The sequence below is a fragment of the Lepisosteus platostomus genome, chromosome 9 (genome assembly GCF_059453375.1).
Source record: "Lepisosteus platostomus isolate fLepPlt1 chromosome 9, fLepPlt1.hap1, whole genome shotgun sequence".
In the NCBI taxonomy this organism is placed as follows: Eukaryota; Metazoa; Chordata; class Actinopteri; order Semionotiformes; family Lepisosteidae; genus Lepisosteus; species Lepisosteus platostomus.
In genome coordinates this window covers 34,714,803-34,735,941 of record NC_142619.1, presented here as the reverse complement: position 1 = coordinate 34,735,941, position 21,139 = coordinate 34,714,803, and the positions used below count along the sequence as shown (strand labels likewise).

The following is a 21,139-nucleotide window of genomic DNA, read 5'->3' as shown; positions in this document are numbered from 1 at the left end:
ATATCTGCTGTTTGATTCTGTTGTTTTTGTTTCAGAAACAGACTAGTAGTTTCAGATTAAAATATTTGCAACAGCACCATTCCTAGAGCTCTCTCTTTATCTGCAGGGGATATGTTTATATGCGTATTGCCTATAAAATAGGAGAATTTCTTTCTAAATATATGTTGTTATCTATGTTGTTATCTGTTTTCTCATTTCATGCATAGGGTTTTAAGAAGGACATACAGTAAAATGGGATGGAAACTGATATGTGTACATCATAATCTCAGAATATTATAATCAAATAGATTAATCAGTTAACAAAAAACAAGGGGTGAAAATGTATTGCAATTTTGCTATATGCATGTTTTAAGTATGTTATATATACAATATATAACGTCATATAAAAATAAAAGCTTCTGATTGGTAAAACAAAGGTGTGTATACTGTACATAGCATATACCATAATTTGCATATAACTATTATGTAAATTAGCCTAATTACACTTACAAGTCACTGAGTGCCACAACATTTTAAATTCTATTACTATCAGCCAGTCTTAAGTCACAAAATCACTGACACAAATGAATTACTTTGCACCAATTTTTTAATAAGTGCAGGAACTGTTCTCTAAAAATGTTATTTTAATGAATAATAAATGAAAGACCATAGTGTATTTGGACTATATAACACTGTGATTGTTACTGGTTTTTAATTATTTTAAATTTGTAAAAATTATTAAAATGTTCTGCTTTCTTTTAAATTGATAATAGTGTTGTAAGTAATATAAACCATTCAGGGCTGTGTGGTTCCAGGGATATATAGCAGGCCTGGGATAGTTAAACTTAAAAGGCAGACCAACCCAGACCTGACGTATATCTCTGGAATATCATGTTTTATACCCAAAGTGTATTTGTCCAACAATAATGTTTTATGTTTTCTTTTCCATAGAACAGAAAACCCTGAACGACACAACTCTAACTTTCATATCTAAAAACTAAGGTTTTACAAAAGCCATTAAGATTATGTTATATCTTGAAAAATGTATAAGTACATCTTTAGAATAAGTAGTTAAACATGATATACTGTACAGTATTTCCTGATCTAAATTGTATCGAGGGACTTTGCCAATGATTTCACATAATGATAGTTTCCAGCTGGTGCAGCAGCACCGTTGTTCTTGCTGTGAGATACCTGCAGTTCTCCAATATTTATTTGTCCTCTCCAAGGTGAAAAATGGTTTATATCATTGCCACCAGGCACTGACATCACTACTAATCCCTTCCTGCAATATCAATATGGAGAATTGGCCTGACACAGGTTGGCCTGTGGCAAGAGGAATTTCGAGAAAGTACAGCATCGCTAATGAAAAACGGGTAGAATATTGGGCTGATAAATAAGTTCAAGACATGTTCTTTTTATCTTGGATGAAATTCTAGATTTCCATATTAAATTAGAAAGTGTTTGTATAAGAAAATCTGAACATACAATGCCCACAAGATGTTTTATTTGTTTTTATTTTTTGTTGTGCAAGAGGGACTCTTGTGTAAAAAACAATAGCTTCTGATTGGGTTTGTATTTTAAAACATTTCATCACTGTTATTCCCTATATATTAGCTGCATTACTACTTATTGTAAAAAAGGCTATTTGTTCTTTTCTGTTGGTACTGTCTATAACTATGTTTTTAAGCAAACATTTTGAACTCATTATCCACATTAAATGGGATTTTGTTGTACCCTAGGTCGATTTCTGCGACTGAAAATGTTCAGAGAAGACCACGGCTCCTGGATGACAATGTTTTTCAGCACAATTCTTTTCTTGTTTATTTTCTCTCACATTTACAATTTGTGCCTCCTGATGGCTGGAAACATGGGGTAAGGAAAGGATTCTTTGACTGTCTCAACTGAGTACTTTGTTTCTAAATGCAAACTTCACAGAAACTGCTTCATTTCTCACTTTTAGCTGTGAGAAGTAATTTTCTCATTAAAACAAAAACATATATGAAGGGACAATAATACAATAAAAATGCTTCTCCATATTGAAAAATTAGAAATAGTATGCATCCTGGTGTGTTGAAGAGTAAATTCAACATATTCTGGACTTTCGAGTATGTGCACAAATGTTTGGTTATCATGTGTTGAAATAACAGCATCAAAAATGCTGTTTAAACCCTTTAAAAATCTTGCGAATACTTCTGAGCTGGACATTTTGTGACTTTTTGTACTTAAATAGAATATAAACCAAGCCAACTAACAATGTACTTAAGAAGTAAAGCAGTCTTTGTTTATAGAAAACACAAACAAATAACACACAGTCTATTGTTAAAAACCTAACCACCCCTAGCCTTCAACACCCACATTATGGAGGACTTATCAGAATAGTCCACTGTACACTTTGTGAAAATGATAAAACAATATACAAAAAAGATTAACTAAAAAGACACTTAAGATTAACTAAAAAGACACTTAATTTACACTTAATTACACATCATACTGATGGTTACAGCAGATAAAATCTGTGGGTTAGATAGAATTGTTTACAATAATAATAATTGCTTACACTTATATAGCGCTTTTCTGGACACTCCACTAAAAGCGCTTTACAGGTAATGGGGACTCCCTTCCACCACCACCAATGTGCAGCATCCACCTGGATGATGTGACGGCAGCCATAGAGCACCAGAACGCTATTAGTGGGGAGGAGAGCAGAGTAATGAAGCCAATTCATAGGGATTATTAGGAGGCCATGATTGGTAAAGGCCAATGGGAAATTTGGCCAGGACGCCAGGTTTACACTCCCACTATTTTCGAGAAACACCCTGGGATTTTTAATGACCACAGAGAGTCAGGACCTCGGTTTTACGTCTCATCCAAAGGACGGCGCCTGTTTACAGTATAGTGTCCCTATCACTATACTGGGGCATTTGGACCCACATGGACTGCAGGGTGAGCGCCCCCTGCTGGCCCCACTAACACCTGTTCCAGCAGCAACCTTAGTTTTTCCTAGGAGGTCTCATATCCAGGTACTGACCAGGCTCACACCTGCTTAGCTTCAGTGGGTTGCCAGTTGTGAGTTGCAGAGTGATATGGCTACTGGCTAATACAGAGAATAACCCATTTGATTAACTTGACTGAAAACTATGGGTTGACAACAGTGTTAAAAAGGGTTTGTTGTATACTCATAACTAATATTTGCTAATTCTAGAAAATCAAACCAAACAAAACATCTGAAAAAATGACAAATAAAAAACTTAAAAACTCTTGATGAAATGTATGCTTGAAAAACCTACTTATCAGTCAAATAATTTTTGCAGTTTTATAGGCATTATTTCAATAAGCATTTTATCTTGTTGAAATATCTTCTATTAGTGAGCAGTATACAGATTCTCTGGTGGTCTAGTGACTAGGAGTCAGTGCTTTCATATTTGTATGGGATCAGTTTCTCATGATTTTATTAACTTTGCAGGAGCACAATGGAGTCTGCTTTTTAAAATAATTATTTATGCATTATGATGCACTCGCAAAACTGGATGCTTGGAAAGGAATATTTCAATGTCTTTTTTTTTCATTTTCATTTTTACAATGGATAAGTTGAACCTGTTTAATCGCTCCATCACGCATTGTGGTTGTTGCACTGACAGTAACATCCATCACAACATCTTCTGGGTGTTTGCAGATTGGAAATCTATGTCTGAACATTGTGACCAGAAATCACACCTCAGGTTATGATTGGGACATCATTTATTTTTGTCTAAAAGCCAGTACAATATAGTATCATTGAACTCTGGAAATATTTTTGTCCAAAAGCCAATAATGAAACATGATAAAAAATAGGACTCGTTTGCTTTCAGTACATGCTTATATTTGTATTTCTTTAACATGGTTTTTGCCTTAAAGCTCATATATGTTTCAATAATAGCACTACTGTTGCACATTTTTAAATGCAGTTTTTTTGCTTCCACAGATAGTAGTATTCCTTAGATAGTATTCCTGAGAAAATAGGGTCACTGCAAATGGATTGCCTAGATACCATTTCCAAAAGAACAACAATCTACACAGTGCTATTTAAACAGTAAAATGAAGAATCACAATATTACAAAACAGTTAATGATAATCTACATATATATTCTGCAATGACACTGTGCTTCATTAATTGTCATTTCATTAATGATCTGCTGCAAACAGCATTTTTGTAGCATTTTTGGGGGCTTGTTATTTCTGATGAACCACCCAAGAGCACTCTCGTATATTAATTCAATGCAAAGAAAGCTTGCACTAATTTTTTTTAAGTATCTTTAAAAGTTGTGAGCCACATTTTGTGTCTATGTTATCAATTTAACTGGCAATGAATACAAGGATCCCAAATGCAGCTGTAGACTGCTTGGAATGTGGTATATCATGGGGTGTGATTATCAGGGAGGCGGGGCTCTTGTTAGAGAAGCATGCATTGCTTTGGCCACAGCTGTAAGGCAGTCTGTAAACTAATAATACACAGCTGTGGTCATGCCTAAAAGAGTAGTCTGCATACTTTCCTGTGAGGGGGAACGGTTAGTCCGTTGGTACATCGGTCCATCGGCCCCATCAGTCTAATATGCATGAAAGCAGACTTGGCACAGAGTGAGTGAGGGCTGGTGTCTGTAGATTAATGTGTCTGCCTAACTCATGTGGTACAGCAGTGGCTGGACTGAAACAGTGAGAGGGAGAAAAGAGGTAATTGTATCTTAGTCACGATGGCAAGGCTGGTCACACAAGAGCTGTGCTGGGAGCTGTGACTTATGTGAGTAATGTGTGAATGGAAGTTCAGAGTGCATTAGAGGGGTCCTTACTTTTGCAAAATGAGGTGTTAGGGAGGTGATTCTCTCTTTTGGTTGCATTTCTTTGGCAAAATATGAGTTGTACCTGAAAGTGACTAGTGTACATAAGCAAACCAGTGGTGAGGTTCACTGAGTCTGGGTTTGGGCAAGACTCAGGGACATGATTGTAACCTCAAAGAAGCTGACCTCAGAAGAAGCCATAAAAAGGACTAAGGTGTGTATGAGTAGGGGGCTCTGAGCCTGAGAGTTTGCAAGCAAAGGGCTCAGAGTAAATGTAGCATGTGAGTTGCCCAGATGAGTAGGCCGCATAACAAAACCATTTTTGGAGGAGTGTGTGTAAGTTGTGGTAAAGAGTGAAAAAATTCCCCATCAGGCTGTGAAGGGTGTGTCAGGCACTGTGAACACACCTGTATTTTGCCCTAAAGTAATGGCCATGGCCTTGGAGTCACTGCAATACTCTAATTTATTAAGATAAGACTGCGTATAAGATGCAGTTAGTTTTCATTCTTGGTAAACATGACTTCAGTTGTTTGAAGTATGAAAAATACTTGTTGGGAAAGATAGGTGGCACTGTGACTAAAATATTCACAGAAATGTTTTATGGCAATCAGATTCCATTCATATTGTTTTGCAAGCAGCAATTTTGAAATCTTTGGCTGCAAACAGTTTACTACTTTTATATTCTTTTCATGAAGGTATAAATGGTTGATAAAGAAGGAAATGGTTTTGGAAGTAGATAAGGCATCTGCTGCAATTAATTAGTGTTGACATTGCTGCTGGTATCAAGTCTAGTGAAAACCTGTATTTGCAACTTTCTGGGATGCATTCCAAAAGAATCAGTCAGGTAATGAATGAAACAAGTTACTTTTAAAAAATTGGAATGGCAGAAGAATTCCTGCACAGGTCATGCAGCAAACTGCTTCAGCATTCATATTCAATTAATATTAATCTTTTATCTTCCAGGGTAAAGACAAAATGACTCTATTGAAGGTGTTAATTACTACTCTGTGTATGTTAATCTTAATTTGTGCATGTTCTTGTACTTCATGGCTTGTTTTCTGTTCAGTACTTTTCCCGCATGCATATGTTAATCTGTGTTCTTAGGTTTGAAATTAAGAGTTTAACTTTCATGCGTTCCTTTTTGAAAAACTTTTGAAAATGAAATTCTTAACATTTGCCTCTTCAAACAAGTCTAATACGTTATTAGACAATTTGTCTATGTTTATAAACAATGATATGCCATTTCCTATAGAATGCTAGTGATCTGATGGTTTGAATTTACTGAAACAACTAGAAATTGGGACACTTTATGGCTTCTGGGAATCAATCATTCAGAACAACAGAGACCTACACAGATTAAAATAATAAAATATAAGTAAATCTAAATCAATGCATTTGATGTGATACAAACAGCTGATCAATCACTCAGGGATTACAAAATAAATTAATAATAACAGGGTTAAACACTCTGGTTTATGTAGTCAACCTCTTAATTAAGTCAATAACCAAATGCTCAAAAGACAAGTATTATCAATATTTAATTTCTCTTATAAATTAATCTTTACAAACACTCGTTTAGAAGAAGAGCTGAATTTTCAAGGGTTGTAATGTGACCAATTAATTAATTATCATTAGAATCAGGTGCTTGGCCGGGTGCAGTCCAAAAGAGATTTACAGTGGAGATAGGAATGGTGAATTGGGTTGCAGCATGTTCAGTCTTTGTCTGCTTTGTGCCAAAGGATGTCCAACTGTCACGGAAGAAGAAGAGAGAAGGAATCTGCATAGACCAGCAGTAAAGATGGCTCCCCAAACAGAACATGCATTAAGTCTTAGGACTTGGGGATATGGCTGCAGGTCAACACTTAGATGTTAAAAAGTCCACTTGCCTGTATTTTGTAGTTGCTGCTTTGAATATCCCATGATTTTCAGTAATGTTGACAAATATCCAACTGTATTATTTCAGTGATCAAAAGAAATTACATTTAGGAGATTGGCACAAAACGTCTCTTGTTGCAGAATTCTGTTTACAAATGGACGACTAGCAATTTCTTCAGCTAATTCCTGTAATGGTTCATACAGTGGTGGTTACAGTGATTATTTCACTGCCAAGATATTAAGGTTTTAAGAGAAGCTGATGTATTTTATTATTAATAATGGACACATCTGCTTGTCTTCATTGAGTTGAAAAGGCTGTGGTCTAGTGAACATTTTTGGTCTTTGACTGAACAGGGTTTGTAAGGCATCAAATTACTGAGAGATAAACACTTGTGGGATTAATTGTCTCATTAAAAGCAGAGATTGAAATTAATGTGTATCACATATACTGTATAAGGGTGACTTCCACTGCTTGGGATAGTTTTGGGGTCCATTTGGGGAAACTTTAACCAAAGCTTTGCAATTTTGTTTGTGAAGATCACTAGTCATAAAAAAACATTGAAGACAGTGATTCTCCTAATATTGCCAATTGGATATGCTCTTGATAAACCTATAATCAAGAAGAATTAGGCTGTAAAACACCTGTAAGCTCTGTCAGTAAAATATGACAGTTTTCTCTTAAATTAGGGATTTAAAATAATAGGTCTATAGTTACTGAAATATATTTCAGGTAAAAGCAGAAATCTGTTACATTTCCTTAGGGCTCTGAATTTATAACTGTAAGGCTGTAGATTTAACCCCAGGCAAGACACTGCTATCTCTGTGATTGGTACTTTCCACAGATTCCTGCTATGGCATACTCACCTGAATAAATGGATACTCAAGTATTCTTTGGATAAAAATATGAACCCAATAAGTAAATAAATATCATATAGCCATGTCAGATTTTCTTCCAAACCTTACTTTAGAATTTAAAAATCCTCTTCTATCTATTGCTCAGTTCAATTAATTTAAATACACATTTTTTAGTTTCCTATTGTTTAACAACAAAGAATACCCTTTGATCAGCCAGAATACACATTATATTGTGTATGTCCTGTCTTTGTAGCTTATGATTGAAAAGCAACAGTGAATTCAGATCTTTAATTTGTGAATTGCTTCAAAGAGAAAATGTATTTTAATATACACAATATGAGAAAATTGCTGATGTACTGTACAGTAGTTGACTTATGATTAATGCGTCAAGAAATAAGTCTTGAAATTATTTATTTAATTTATTGCAATTTTACACTTTGTGTCCTTTTTGGTAATTTTTAGTTAAATATATATACTGTATGAACTTTACTGTTCAATGGTGGTGCTGTCTCAAAGTTCATGAGTCCTGTGTTCAGTTCTGGAGTGGAGTATGTTCTTCAAATATTTGTGTGGGCTTTTGCCAGGTGCTCCAGTTTATTCTCACCAATTTCTCAATATTTGTTCCATTAGAATGTCAGAATCATTGTTCTCTTTCTTATAGCTTTTTTCTTGATTGATTAGTAGAGGCTGAAATTCTTACCTTTAGCATGATTTTCTTTTCAGAACAGCTTCTTTGTGTGTCTTTGAACCTCCACTGTGTATTGACCCCTTTTGTAATGGTTTTACTTAATCTCACTACTCCCAGAGCCCGTGTCATTCTTTCAAAGGCCATTTCCCTCATATTGCAGACCAATGTTATTGCTGTACCTCCTTTATAGTGGGAGAAAAAAAAAGATTTGACGTAATAGCATTGAAGTTACCGTACTCAGTCTCTTTTTATTTCTACTAACTTTATTATGTTTGTTGGAGAAAAATACTAAATAGTGCACAATATGGAAACATTACCCTGTGTTAATGCCTTCACAAACTGGTTGGGTAATCAGTTGGTTGAACAATGCATTAGTTAAATATCAATATTCCCTTCTTTCTCCTTTGCTTTGCCCACCATTCACACTGTCTTCTATTTTTACTCACAATTCACAGTCTCTAAACGAACAATTAAAAGGAACCACGACACTTGTAATTTAAGTACTTTAATTTTAAATATTCATGGGAAATGAAAACGAAATGGTCTTAAGGAAATTTGAAAGCAGGAATACTGTTGCATGGTTGCATGGTATTTCCAAAACACTCAAGCAGAGCTCTGAAGCTCTATTACATGTGAGAATCTCTCAGTGGAATTTAGTCCTTGTAACACTATGAAGACTGTTTATTATATATAATACATAATATATTCCACACATGTTAATTTATACCACATCTGGGACATTTGCATTTTAATTTAACCATCAGATTAGGGCTGTTTGGACTAAACCACAATCATGTTGCCACCCTGGGAGACATGCACTTTCAGTTGCATTTAAGTTTCTCCATGGAAGGTTTTCCTGACAACTCTAAGTGCCATTATCAGCATAAATCACATACTAATTAACCACTGTTATTTAATTAAGACCATCCATTTTATGGCCCACTCATTAATCATGCCCAATTTAGAGTATGCCTTCTGTTCTGCGAAATTGTCTTGCTCTGCTGGGATTAGTTTCAAGCTGAGCATCGCAGCTGCAACAGAGCTTTATGTTCATCCTTTGTCACAGTTCCATGCAGCAGGATAACATTTCAGCTAGATGATGACTACAGCCATTAGTATTAAATTTTAAGATGGATTAAATGATGCTTAAGAGCATTGTCTCTAATAAACATAATCCCTTTATTCTCTGCCATTTAAATACAATGCGTCCTTGCTTGTTTTGTACTGAAAAATTAGATGGATTTGTATAAATATCTCTTGCTTTTTCCTAAAAAGACTAAATGTAGAATGCTGCATTACTTTTGTTTCTCTCAACATAATGCTTTTGTAAATTATTGCTAGAACTTTTTTGAAGATTGAGATTTTGATTATTCAAATCTATTCTTGATAATTAGTGTTAAATGCTAAAAAGTATTTGTCCTGGAAAAATATGATGAACATCAAAAGAAATAATCATTTAAACATTTTATTAAATAGATATTACAATGGTGGGTGGCACAGTGGCGCAGTGGTTATCATTGCTGCCTCACACTGCTGGGGTCCTAGATTCAATTCCTGGGTGCTGTCTATGTGAAATTTGAATGTTTGAATGTTTACATGGATTAGCTGTGGGTGTTATGCTTTCCTCCAACAGTTCCAAAACATACTGCACAGGTATGTTAATCGGCTTTTGGGAAAATTGGCCCTGGTGTGAGTGTTTGCATGTTTGTGTCTGTGTGTGCCTTGCAATGGACTGGCATGTGATGTACTAGATGGAATATCACCCCTAAATTCTTCAAATTAGATTGAAATTATAGCACAGTGCCATTCACAGATATGGTTACTGCATTGGCTTTATTTAGGTGACAGGAGGTTCAGAGTAGCATAACCTCAGTCTTCTTGCTGTGAGAGAACGTCTGAGTCACGCAGGTTTTTATAAAAGAGGGTAATTCTGAAGTGCAGAGACAGCTGCTTCAATGTCAGGTTTAGTATGGACATAGAAAATGATATCTTAGACCATGTGATTTTAATGTCAGACCAAGTGGGAACAAGTAGATACTGAATAGCAGGAGGCCCAGTAGTGAGCCATGGGAATACGAAATTCAACAAACCAACTTCAGAACTAAAATCCCAAAGAAAAACAATAAAGAAGATAAAAGTTGAACCTTTTAAGAGCAATGTCAGAAACCCCAAACAAGGTTACAACATGGTAGAGTAAAATGTCATTATTTACAGTGTGTAAAGCAGCACTTACTGTATGTCTAAGAGAATTAGAATACAATGGAATCAGCTGCCATCGGAAGATTGTTAGTAATTTTAACAAGAGTGGTTTCTATTCCATGTAATTGTCTGAAACTTAATTGGAAGGGTTCAAAGAGGTAATTTGCGATGAGGTGACTGTTAAATTGTATTGCACTTGTAAAGCATGTTCTAAAAGTTTTGCAAAAAAGGCAAAATTAAGCTTGTTCGGACAAAATATCATGGCAGTACTCAAAGTTAAATTTGAAATTAATGCTTGTTTCAGTGATTGCACACCTTACTAGAATTGTGGTGAAATCTGAGACAAAATTACAAAAATGGGTAAAATCCAAGATCAGGGGATTGTGAGCAGTTTGAAGAAAACCTTGAAACAGCAGCAAAGTACAACAGATAGGTAGACAGCAGTGGTATCCCACTTGCAGAGAATAAGCAATAATACAGATAAAAAAGTAAACTAAACCAGAAAGAGGAGCGGTAGTCAAATGTACCAGTTTTCCCCCTTAACCAGAAGCTAGAATCAATTAGATTCAAGTAAAGCAAATGGAAATTGAATGGATATATATTGTAATATTATGCTACTGAGGAGAAACTAGGAGTGTGATTCAAGGATGTATGAAGGATCCCACTTGCTGGACAAAAAGCCTACTGAGTTGCAGAGCCTGCAAACAACATACAAGTAACACCCATAGCTGCACATCACTGAGACCAGAGAGATCTGGAAACACAAACCCTGGAGAGTAGAACTTTGATGACAATTCAACAGCAGGGCAATGACCCAGTGTGCAAGGATTACACCACAGTGCAGTGATTTAACCAAAGAAGAAGAAAAAAAGAAGCAAACGTTTTGTGAGTGCACTGTTCAAAGTCCTGGTTTCGATCTTATAAGAAATCTGAAGCAAGACTTGAAAATTGCTGTGCATCAGTGACCTTTCCAAGCCAGCGCTTGAGCAAAGAAGAAATGGCAAACATTGTACATTCCCAATGTGCAAAGCTATCAGCTGACTTATCTAAAAAACACCTCCTGCCAAAGGTGCTTCCACCACACTGAGGCAGGTGAATATTTAAGTGATCACCATATTGTAACGCTATGAGGTTCACGTGGTTCATGCGCCCTCGCCTCTGCCACCTCAGGTCAGCCCCCCACCATCGGGGACTCGAACCCAGGCCTCTGGGTTAGAGGCCTGGGTTCGAGTCCCCGATGGTGGGGGGCTGACCTGAGGTGGCAGAGGCGAGGGCGCATGAACCACGTGAACCTCATAGCGTTACAATATGGTGATCACTTAAATACTCAACAGGGACCCAACCACTTGAGCCAAAGGGAAATCTCCCGTCAGCCCAGCAGCTGCGGTCCCTGCTATTCATAGAGAAGGGCGGTGACGTCACCGCGCTGGTAAACTGGCTTGAACAACCTGCAATGGTGTCCGTATGCCTTACACTCTCCCCCGCTTAATTCGCCGTCCTCGTCGAAGGGCTATCCCATCCCGCTGCTGACACCAATGTAGCGCTCTCGGGTTCACGTTGGTATGCGCCCTCACCTCTGCCGCCTCGGGTCGGCCCCCCACCGTCGGGGACTCAAACCCGGTTCTCCGGCGTCACTCACCAGGGACCCAGCCTCTTGAGCCAAAGGGAAATCTCCCGTCAGCCCGGCAGCTGTGGTCCCTGCTATTCATAGGGAAGGGCGGTGACGTCACTGCTCTGGTAAGCCGGCTCTAACAACCCACAATGGTGGCTGTATGTGTTACAATATTTTAGTTTTTGAGTTTTTATGGAGAGTTAACTTCTTTCACCCATAAATGTGTTTGGTTTAAGTATTCAAGTTATGCTTAAAAATAACCATGATACATTACAGAATTATTAATATTATGCATTATTAATGTACTGAATACATTATTTGTAATTCAACAAACTAGGACATCACTGGAAGAAAGTGAATACATTTGCAAGGTACTGTACATTTCAAAGCATTCAAATACCAATTTTTGCAGAATTGTCTTTTTCAGATTTAGCAGATTGGCAATCTGTAAAATGCAACAGATTTAAACTAAAAGTTAGATATTATTAAAAGTAGCACATTTATCCCATCAGGTTTCTTTCATTAACTGTGATTAACTGTAATATGATGTTGTAGTATAGACTGTATTCTGTGAAACAACTTATTACCTTTTAGATAACATTATGTAACAAAACCCGATAAATTCTTAATTTCAATTATTCTGAGGTAATTTATTAGGAAACAGAGATTATGTGATTAATACAATTAAACCAATTATACAAGCAACGCCTAGAACAACAGTTTCTTTGAAATCTGTTATGTTTTTTAAGTAAGTATTCGTATTTTTGAGAAAACTTTGCTTTACATTTTACACATCAAAAGAGAACAAAGAAAAGGAAAGTAGGTTAAATCATTGGAGGATTATGGAAGGGGAGGTAATCTAATATCATTGGGTGAAAAGGTTGGGAAGCCTTATAGTATTTATCATTGTATCCCCTGAGTGTGTGCTATTATATTTCCCAGTTTTACTCATTCATTCTCAGCTGTCAAACATAAAGATTTTACCTTTAATATGGTCAATACTACCAATTCAAAATAACAGGTTACTCTATCACAGATCTCCCAAACAAATATAGTCCTTCTACTCTTGGATGTCATTCCAGTCAACTGCTTCCTTGTTTAAGTGAAGTGTATACATACATATTAAACAACAATTAAGAGACATGTTGCTAAAAAACGTGAACGTGAGAGCTGTATGTTGATTTGTTATATACCCTTTTTAAGTTTTCATGCATAAAGCCATCTGAAAGATCTCATTTTTTAATGCCAGAGCTTTAGAGCTCTGTTTTTGAAAATACCAGAAGTCATATCATTTCTTGAAATTACAGATGATGAGTGGGCTTCTAATGGAAGTGAAAGCTAATCATGGTGTGAGAAAAATGTATGAGAACATAGCATGCAGGACGATTTGGAACACAGAGTTGTTGCCAGTGATGGACTGCAGAAAGTGTGAAAGAAATTCAATATTATGCCTCCTAATTTTTTTTACTTTCAATGTTGTCAATATTAATAAAAAACAGACAAGATATATATAAGCACTTATTTTTATATACTTATTGTATGAACAACTCTCAAGTTTAGCATTGATTATTCCAGTCAAAATGTAACCCTTGTATGATGCTCAGCTGTTATCAAAATCTTTGGAATATCACTAAGGAATCCAGTGATTCCGGGCGTTTAATTTGATCATCACTCTGATGACATACAGATTAAATTGTGGAACTTTAAAAGTAAGCTGAAGTGCGTAAGACTTAACAGATGTTTACTTTGAAACTACAAAACATGAAATGTAAATAAAATCAAAACAGGACAGATAATTGTGATGGAGAGAAAGAACCTATAAAAATCTGCTTATAAAAGAAAATGCTTTATCTTTTATTGCTCTTCTGTTAACATTATAGACCCAGTTCCTCCTCCTAAGTGCAACATAAACTGCAGTTATGTACAGTACCTCTCTTCCTACAGATTTGTTGATTAAAAACCTATACAGTAAATTAAAAATTCAAGTTTGATACTTTATTTCCATATCAACTAATTGCATGGAATTTGGCTAAGTGAGCTCATCCAATTAAGAACATACTATACAGATATAGAACATAAAGCCAATAACATTCACAAACCATCCTAAACATACACCAGTAATACAATAAGTTACAGTGAGATAAATAACAGTAATGTCTGATGAGGAGTAACAATGAACCGTGCAAGAATATCCAAAGTTAACGTGCAGATTTTATGCATGTCACAGCCTCTGGGTAGGTGCTGTTACAGAACCTTGCAGTCCTTGTTTTGATAGACCTAAGCCACTTATCAGAGGGAAAAGAAATAAACAGAGGTTGGACAGGGTGGAAAAGTCCAGCAAGGATCTTTAGAGATTTATTTTTCAGCTTAGAGGTGTACAGTAAGGGAGGGTGGCATCCTATAGGTTTCAAATTGATATACTGTATAATACTCTCTCTAGCTGCTTCTTGTCCTGGGCAGAAGTACCGCCATACCACAGTGATGGAGAAAATCAAAACACTCTCAGTGACAGATCTGTAGAAAAAGGTCATTGCTTCCTGTGACACTCCAAACATCTTTAACTGTCTTAGAAAGAACAGCTTCTGGTGAGCTTTCTTGGCCATGACAGATGTGTTGACCTCCCATTCTTCAGTGGTGGAAATGGTGGTGCCCAGAAACTTAAAATGCACCACCTCTACAGTCTGACCATTAATAAAGAGTGGACAGAGAGAGCTCATTTACCTTGCCTAAAATCCATCACAGAATTATTTTGTTTTAGTAACATTTACAGTATGTTCCAAAAGTGCCCAAAGTAGGGTTAGGGTTAGTGTTGAAACAACACCTACACATTTTCTAATGCGTTCGCTGTGCTTTAGGATGTATTTGCAGAGCAGGAAAGGTGTTGTTTTGCTGTTTCCTTGAAAAACAAATTTGACCCAATTTTGCCGTTTTTGCTAAATTGGGTCAAATTTGCCTGTCAAAAATGGTCGAAAATCCAAATTCTCAATCCATACTTTGTACAGATGCAGCCATTCAAAATGCGCGGGCGATACCGCATTATTTTCCGGTCCGCTGTACGCAGTCTACCGCAAGTTACCGGTAAATACCGCGAGCTACCAGTAAATACCGCTAGTTACCGTAAATTCTCCTATAATATGACAAGCAAAATAATAGTATCCGGAATTTCCGCAAGGTGGAGCTAATAAAGCTCAACCTCTCATGTTTGAGCTGTGGCCATCAAAGTCTTTAACGAAGATATTACTAATAGTATTAACAATGAATGACCTTGGACAAGCTGTAAGTGTAAACTCAAAGTATTGCCCTGGTCAACATTCTTCTTTTCATTGACCGTCTTTGTAAAAGTAACACCACAGCATTTCGCAATCACGCATTTGTTTCCAATCATGCAAAGTACAGTAATTTTTGAGAATCGATTCACCATGCCTTTCACATGCTCATAAAAGAGATTGATTTAGGAACATAAACATATTACCGTATGAAAACTGTACTGTATACAGTATGTATATGTATATTTAATGTCTTAACTGTGCCCGTTTAAGTATTGAATATTCATAACTAATTTTACCACTGAAGGGAAATCTTAGTAGCTGAGCATAAAAAGAATAGGAGCATACTGCAACGCGTGTGAAGGCCATAAACGATATTAATTTTGGAACATAAACATACAGCATATGGCTGGTCTCGGTACTTTAAAGAAAACATACACGAAACATGGTTTCATTATGACCAGAATCGGTCTTGAGATATTTTTAACTTGATTTACAGTATTTGAGAGGTATGTCTTAACACCGATACTACAGTGCGTAAATACTGCTCATGTATATGTTTCTAGGTTTATATTATGCATTTCATACGGTCAAATTACTTTTGAGCAACTAATAAGAAGCGCGAAACAGTATGCGTTTTAGTTTCGTTTTGTGCTGGGACTCTGCTTTTAACAATGTCGCCGTGGATTGATTAGAGATATCAAGTACATACAAGTCATTTTTTAAATGTTGTAGTTCGTCTTGTAAAAATGTTACGAGTACATCATCTATCAACAATTACACAGGTTCTGTTTCCATATTGCGGATTTTGGTTACGTAATATTATTTTCTAGATTTCACATTGTGAATATATGATTTAGGCAAACAGAGCCGCAAAGAAGTACATTATGGGTTGTTGTTGTTTTTTTTTTGCAGTTTTATCTAGAACAAGCGATGCTTAAACCTTTGTCTGATTCTTGTGAAACTATCCACACGACAGTTACAGTACCTAGGAGTTGACTTCAGTGATGTCACTGATGGGATGTTTCTAAAAATCCATCCTCTGTAAAACGTCTTCTCTAGTTGTCCTGCATATGTATTCGCTAATGAAGCTGTGTGTTCTGAGCCTGGATCTCTACATTTCTGTATGAACCAGCTTAGAGGGCTAAAGACAGCTTGTGTTTAAATTGAGTGTAAGGTAATTTATGCTTCTAAAGTCATGGTCAGCATTTATTTTTGTACTGTGCTGTAAACTTGTTCTGTGCCTAGTCACATTATTTTATAGCGTTTTTATAGTGTTATCAAATCTGGTGGCGCTGTGTGTTAGTTTCCTGACTCCCATGTCACATGGTCTGTGATTGAATCCCATGGAACTATGACTTTATTTTTTAACAAACATTTCTTTGAAAAAATGAAACGTTTCCCTTGGTCAGAGATTAAATAAAACCTCACTCGCACCAAACAAATTTATATTTCTAAATATCACAACATGATTGAATTTAAGTCTTTTTAATAACAATGAATAGTCACCTATGCATTACAAAATAAACATTTATATTGATTTGAATCGCGTTTTGATTTAAATTGTAAACGCATGTTTAAATATATGTGTTTAAAGGCGATATACTGTATAAAAGCGCTGATTCTTATGGAGTGTGTTCCGCCGGGGATTCAAAAAATGTATTCTTTTTAATCGCGTATCTAAGGACAATTGCAGTATAACTTTGTTCATGCACAAACAGTGGCATGTTACATTTTAATTTGGGTGTCTCCTCTTGCCAGAAAGCTCTAAATTGCATTTTGAGTGCGGTTTTTGACTTTTTCTAAATTGCAACCCATAAATAAAGCTGATAAAGCTTAGACTAACTGTATTCTATAATATAAAATACGTTCATTGTCTTCCAATCGAGTCGAGTTGACATTGGAAGCTTGCCACTCCCGGCCTGTTAAACCAACGCATTAGCATGTTAAAGCGATTCCATTGAGGAGCCCAGCTACCAGTTAACACTGTACTTCCTACTTTGAAAATACCTGTGAAACCGGTTTAATTCGTCACAGCCAGCACTCCGGCAGAGAGGGGGTTGTACTCATAAAGTAGAAGCAGGCGAGATTTCCAGCGAAAGACACCTCCCCCCCCCCCTCAAAAACCCAGTAAGCAGTAATGCTTTATGTTGAAAATAGAGGTGGATTTTGTTTATGATAAAGAGGATAAACTGGGATGGGAGGAGGGTTCGGTTTTGCATAAGGGGCAGGATTATGATAATTGGAGGAATTTGCGAGAGTATAATGGTTTGATATATTTGATTTTGTATTGTGGTCGTTATCTATGTTTTTGGTTGGTATTATGTTTATATGGTTGTTTTTGTTGGTTGGTTGTTATTATGGTTATTAATAATACGATCTATAGTTGAAATCTGAGCCTAAATAAAAAGAAAAAGCAAGTGATTAGGTTTATGAGCAATCTAATTACTTATTTGTTTAAAACGCTATATAAAATAAAGTTATTATTAATTTGCTGGACAGAGCGGTGAACATTATTATGCATAAGACAAAGATAACGATCCTGATCAGTTTAGAAATCTGTGTAAGCTGTAAGGTTTTTACTTCTTAAACTTTTAAAATACACGTTTCGAATAGAAAGAAATCCTCTTCCTGGTACAGTCGCATGAAGAGAGAGGCGAAACAGCCCTACACAGCCCTGTGGCAGTACACGAATATAATCATATCGTTATTAAATTCTTTAGATACGCGATTCCATATTATATTAGCAGAAAAGCTTAAAACTACCACTTTTTCACACGCTATTTCACGTTAGTTAAATTTAATTTATTTATATATTATATATTTATATCTCTGACCAAGGGAAACGTCTCATTTTTTCAAAGAAATGTTTGTTTGTTGAGTGTTATCAAAAATGACTTAGAATCGATCATGTTGTGATATTTTGAAATATAAAAGTCAATTGATTGTCCATAATATCGCTATTCTATTTTTTCGAAGAAATGTTTGTTAAAAGAAAAGTCCAGCAACAGCTGATTTGAACAACCGTTTTGGCAATTGTAATGCTCACGTGAAAACCACTCCATAATGGCATATTTTAAATAACTTTCCAGCAGCAGTTTTTTAAAAAAAGCAATGCCACAGAATTGAAAGCCTTTCACTCTAGATGCATTCAACAATAACTGTGAACTGGTAATTGACATGATTCTGACTAATTGGGAGGCATTTGTGGACTTTTGTTAACATAGTTTTTAAAGCATGGATTTGGAAGTATATTCCAAAAGTGTCCGAGAAAGGGTTAGGGTTAGGGTTAGTGTTGGAACAACACCTTTACATTTTCTAATGCGTTCGCTGTGCTTTAGGATGTATTTGCAGAGCAGGAAAGGTGTTGTTTTGCTATTTCCTTGAAAAACAAATTTGACCCAATTTTGCAGTTTTTGCTAAGCCGCGCGCCTGTCAAAAATGGGCGAAAATCCAAATTCTCAACACATACTTTGCACATGCCTAACTTTCTTCTTTTCTATTTTTAAAACTAGAGGAAAGAACAATTTTGGCCCAACCGTTCTGGCAATTGTAATGCTCACGTGAAAACCACTCGATAATGGCATATTTTAAATAACTTTCCAGCAGCAGTTTTTAAAAAAAAGCAATGCCACAGAATTGAAAGCCTTTCACTCTAGATGCATTCAACAAAACTGTGAACTGGTAATTGACATGATTCTGACTAATTGGGAGGCATTTGTGGACATTTTTGAAAATAGTTTTTAAAGCATGGATTTGGAAGTATATTCCAAAAGTGTCCGAGGTAGGGTTAGGGTTAGTGTTGGAACAACACCTACACATTTTCTAATGCGTTCGCTGTGCTTTAGGATATATTTGCAGAGCAGGAAAGGTGTTGTTTTGCTGTTTACTCAAAAAACAAATTTGACCCAATTTTGCCGTTTTTGTTAAGCCGCGCGCCTGTCAAAAATGGTCGAAAATACAAATTCTCAATCCATACGTTGTACATGCTAAACTTTCTTCTTTTCTGTTTTTAAAACTAGAGGAAAGAACAATTTTGGCCCAACCGTTCTGGCAATTGTAATGCTCACGTGAAAACCACTCGATAATGGCATATTTTAAATGACTTTCCAGCAGCAGTTTTTAAAAAAAAAGCAATGCCAAAGAATTGAAACCCTTTCACTCTAGATGCATTCAACAATAACTGTGAACTGGTAATTGACATGATTCTGACTAATTGGGAGCCATTTGTGGACTTTTTTTAACATCGTTTTTAAAGCAGGGATTTGGAAGTATATTCCAAAAGTGTCCGAGGTAGGGTTAGGGTTAGTGTTGGAACAACACCTACACATTTTCTAATGCGTTCGCTGTGCTTTAGGATGTATTTGCAGAACAGGAAAGGTGTTGTTGTGCTGTTTCCTCGAAAAACAAATTTGACCCAATTTTGCAGTTTTTTCTAAGCCGCGCCTGTCAAAAATGGTCGAAAATCAACATTCTCAATCCATACTTTGTACATGCTAACTTTCTTCTTTTCTGTTTTAAAAACTAGAGGAAAGAACAATTTTGGCCCAACCGTTCTGCCAATTGTAATGCTCACGTGAAAACCACTCAATAATGGCATATTTTAAATGACTTTCCAGCAGCAGTTTTAAAAAAAAAAGCAATGCCAAAGAGTTGAAACCCTTTCACTCTAGATGCATTCAACAATAACTGTGAACTGGTAATTGACATGATTCTGACTAATTGGGAGGCATTTGTGGACTTTTTTGAAAATAGTTTTTAAAGCAGGGATTTTGAAGTATATTCCAAAAGTGTCCGAGGTAGGGTTAGGGTTAGTGTTGGAACAACACCTACACATTTTCTAATGCGTTCGCTGTGCTTTAGGATGTATTTGCAGAGCAGGAAAGGTGTTGTTGTGCTGTTTCCCCGAAAAACAAATTTGACCCAATTTTGCAGTTTTTGCTAAGCCGCGCGCCTGTCAAAAATGGTCGAAAATCAACACTCTCAATCCATACTTTGTACATGCTAACTTTCTTCTTTTCTGTTTTAAAAACTAGAGGAAAGAACAATTTTGGCCCAACCGTTCTGCCATTTGTAATGCTCACGTGAAAACCACTCGATAATGGCATATTTTAAATAACTTTCCAGCAGCAGTTTTTTAAAAAAAAGCAATGCCACAGAATTGAAAGCCTTTCACTCTAGATGCATTCAACAATAACTGTGAACTGGTAATTGACATGATTCTGACTAATTGGGAGGCATTTGTGGACTTTTTTGAAAATAGTTTTTAAAGCATGGATTTGGAAGTATATTCCAAAAGTGTCCGAGGTAGGGTTAGGGTTAGTGTTGGAACAACACCTACACATTTTCTAATGCGTTCGCTGTGCTTTAGGATGTATTTGCAGAGCAGGAAAGGTGTTGTTGTGCTGTTTCCTCGAAAAACAAATTTGACCCAATTTTGCCGTTTTTGCTAAGCCGCGCGCCTGTCAAAAATGGTCGAAAATCCAAATTCTCAACACATACTTTGCACATGCTAAACTTTCTTCTTTTCTGTTTTTAAAACTAGAGGAAAGAACAATTTTGGCCCAACCGTTCTGGCAATTGTAATGCTCACGTGAAAACCACTCGATAATGGCATATTTTAAATGACTTTCCAGCAGCAGTTTTTTAAAAAAAGCAATGCCACAGAATTGAAACCCTTTCACTCTAGATGCATTCAACAATAACTGTGAACTGGTAATTGACATGATTCTGACTAATTGGGAGGCATTTGTGGACTTTTTTGAAAATAGTTTTTAAAGCATGGATTTGGAAGTATATTCCAAAAGTGTCCGAGGTAGGGTTAGGGTTAGTGTTGGAACAACACCTACAC

At 36.2% G+C, this 21,139-nt stretch overlaps 1 protein-coding gene across 2 annotated transcripts in view; it reads left to right on the top strand.

Annotated features, from left to right (window-relative positions):
- tmem117 (transmembrane protein 117) overlaps nucleotides 1-21,139 on the top strand; it is a 374,724-nt gene that overhangs the window by 49,844 nt on the left and 303,741 nt on the right. For both annotated transcript variants that reach the window (XM_088644793.1, XM_088644794.1), the window contains one exon: nucleotides 1,722-1,854. In XM_088644793.1, coding sequence (XP_088500919.1) covers nucleotides 1,722-1,854 — 133 coding nt within the window. The remainder of the gene's footprint in view (nucleotides 1-1,721; nucleotides 1,855-21,139) is intronic.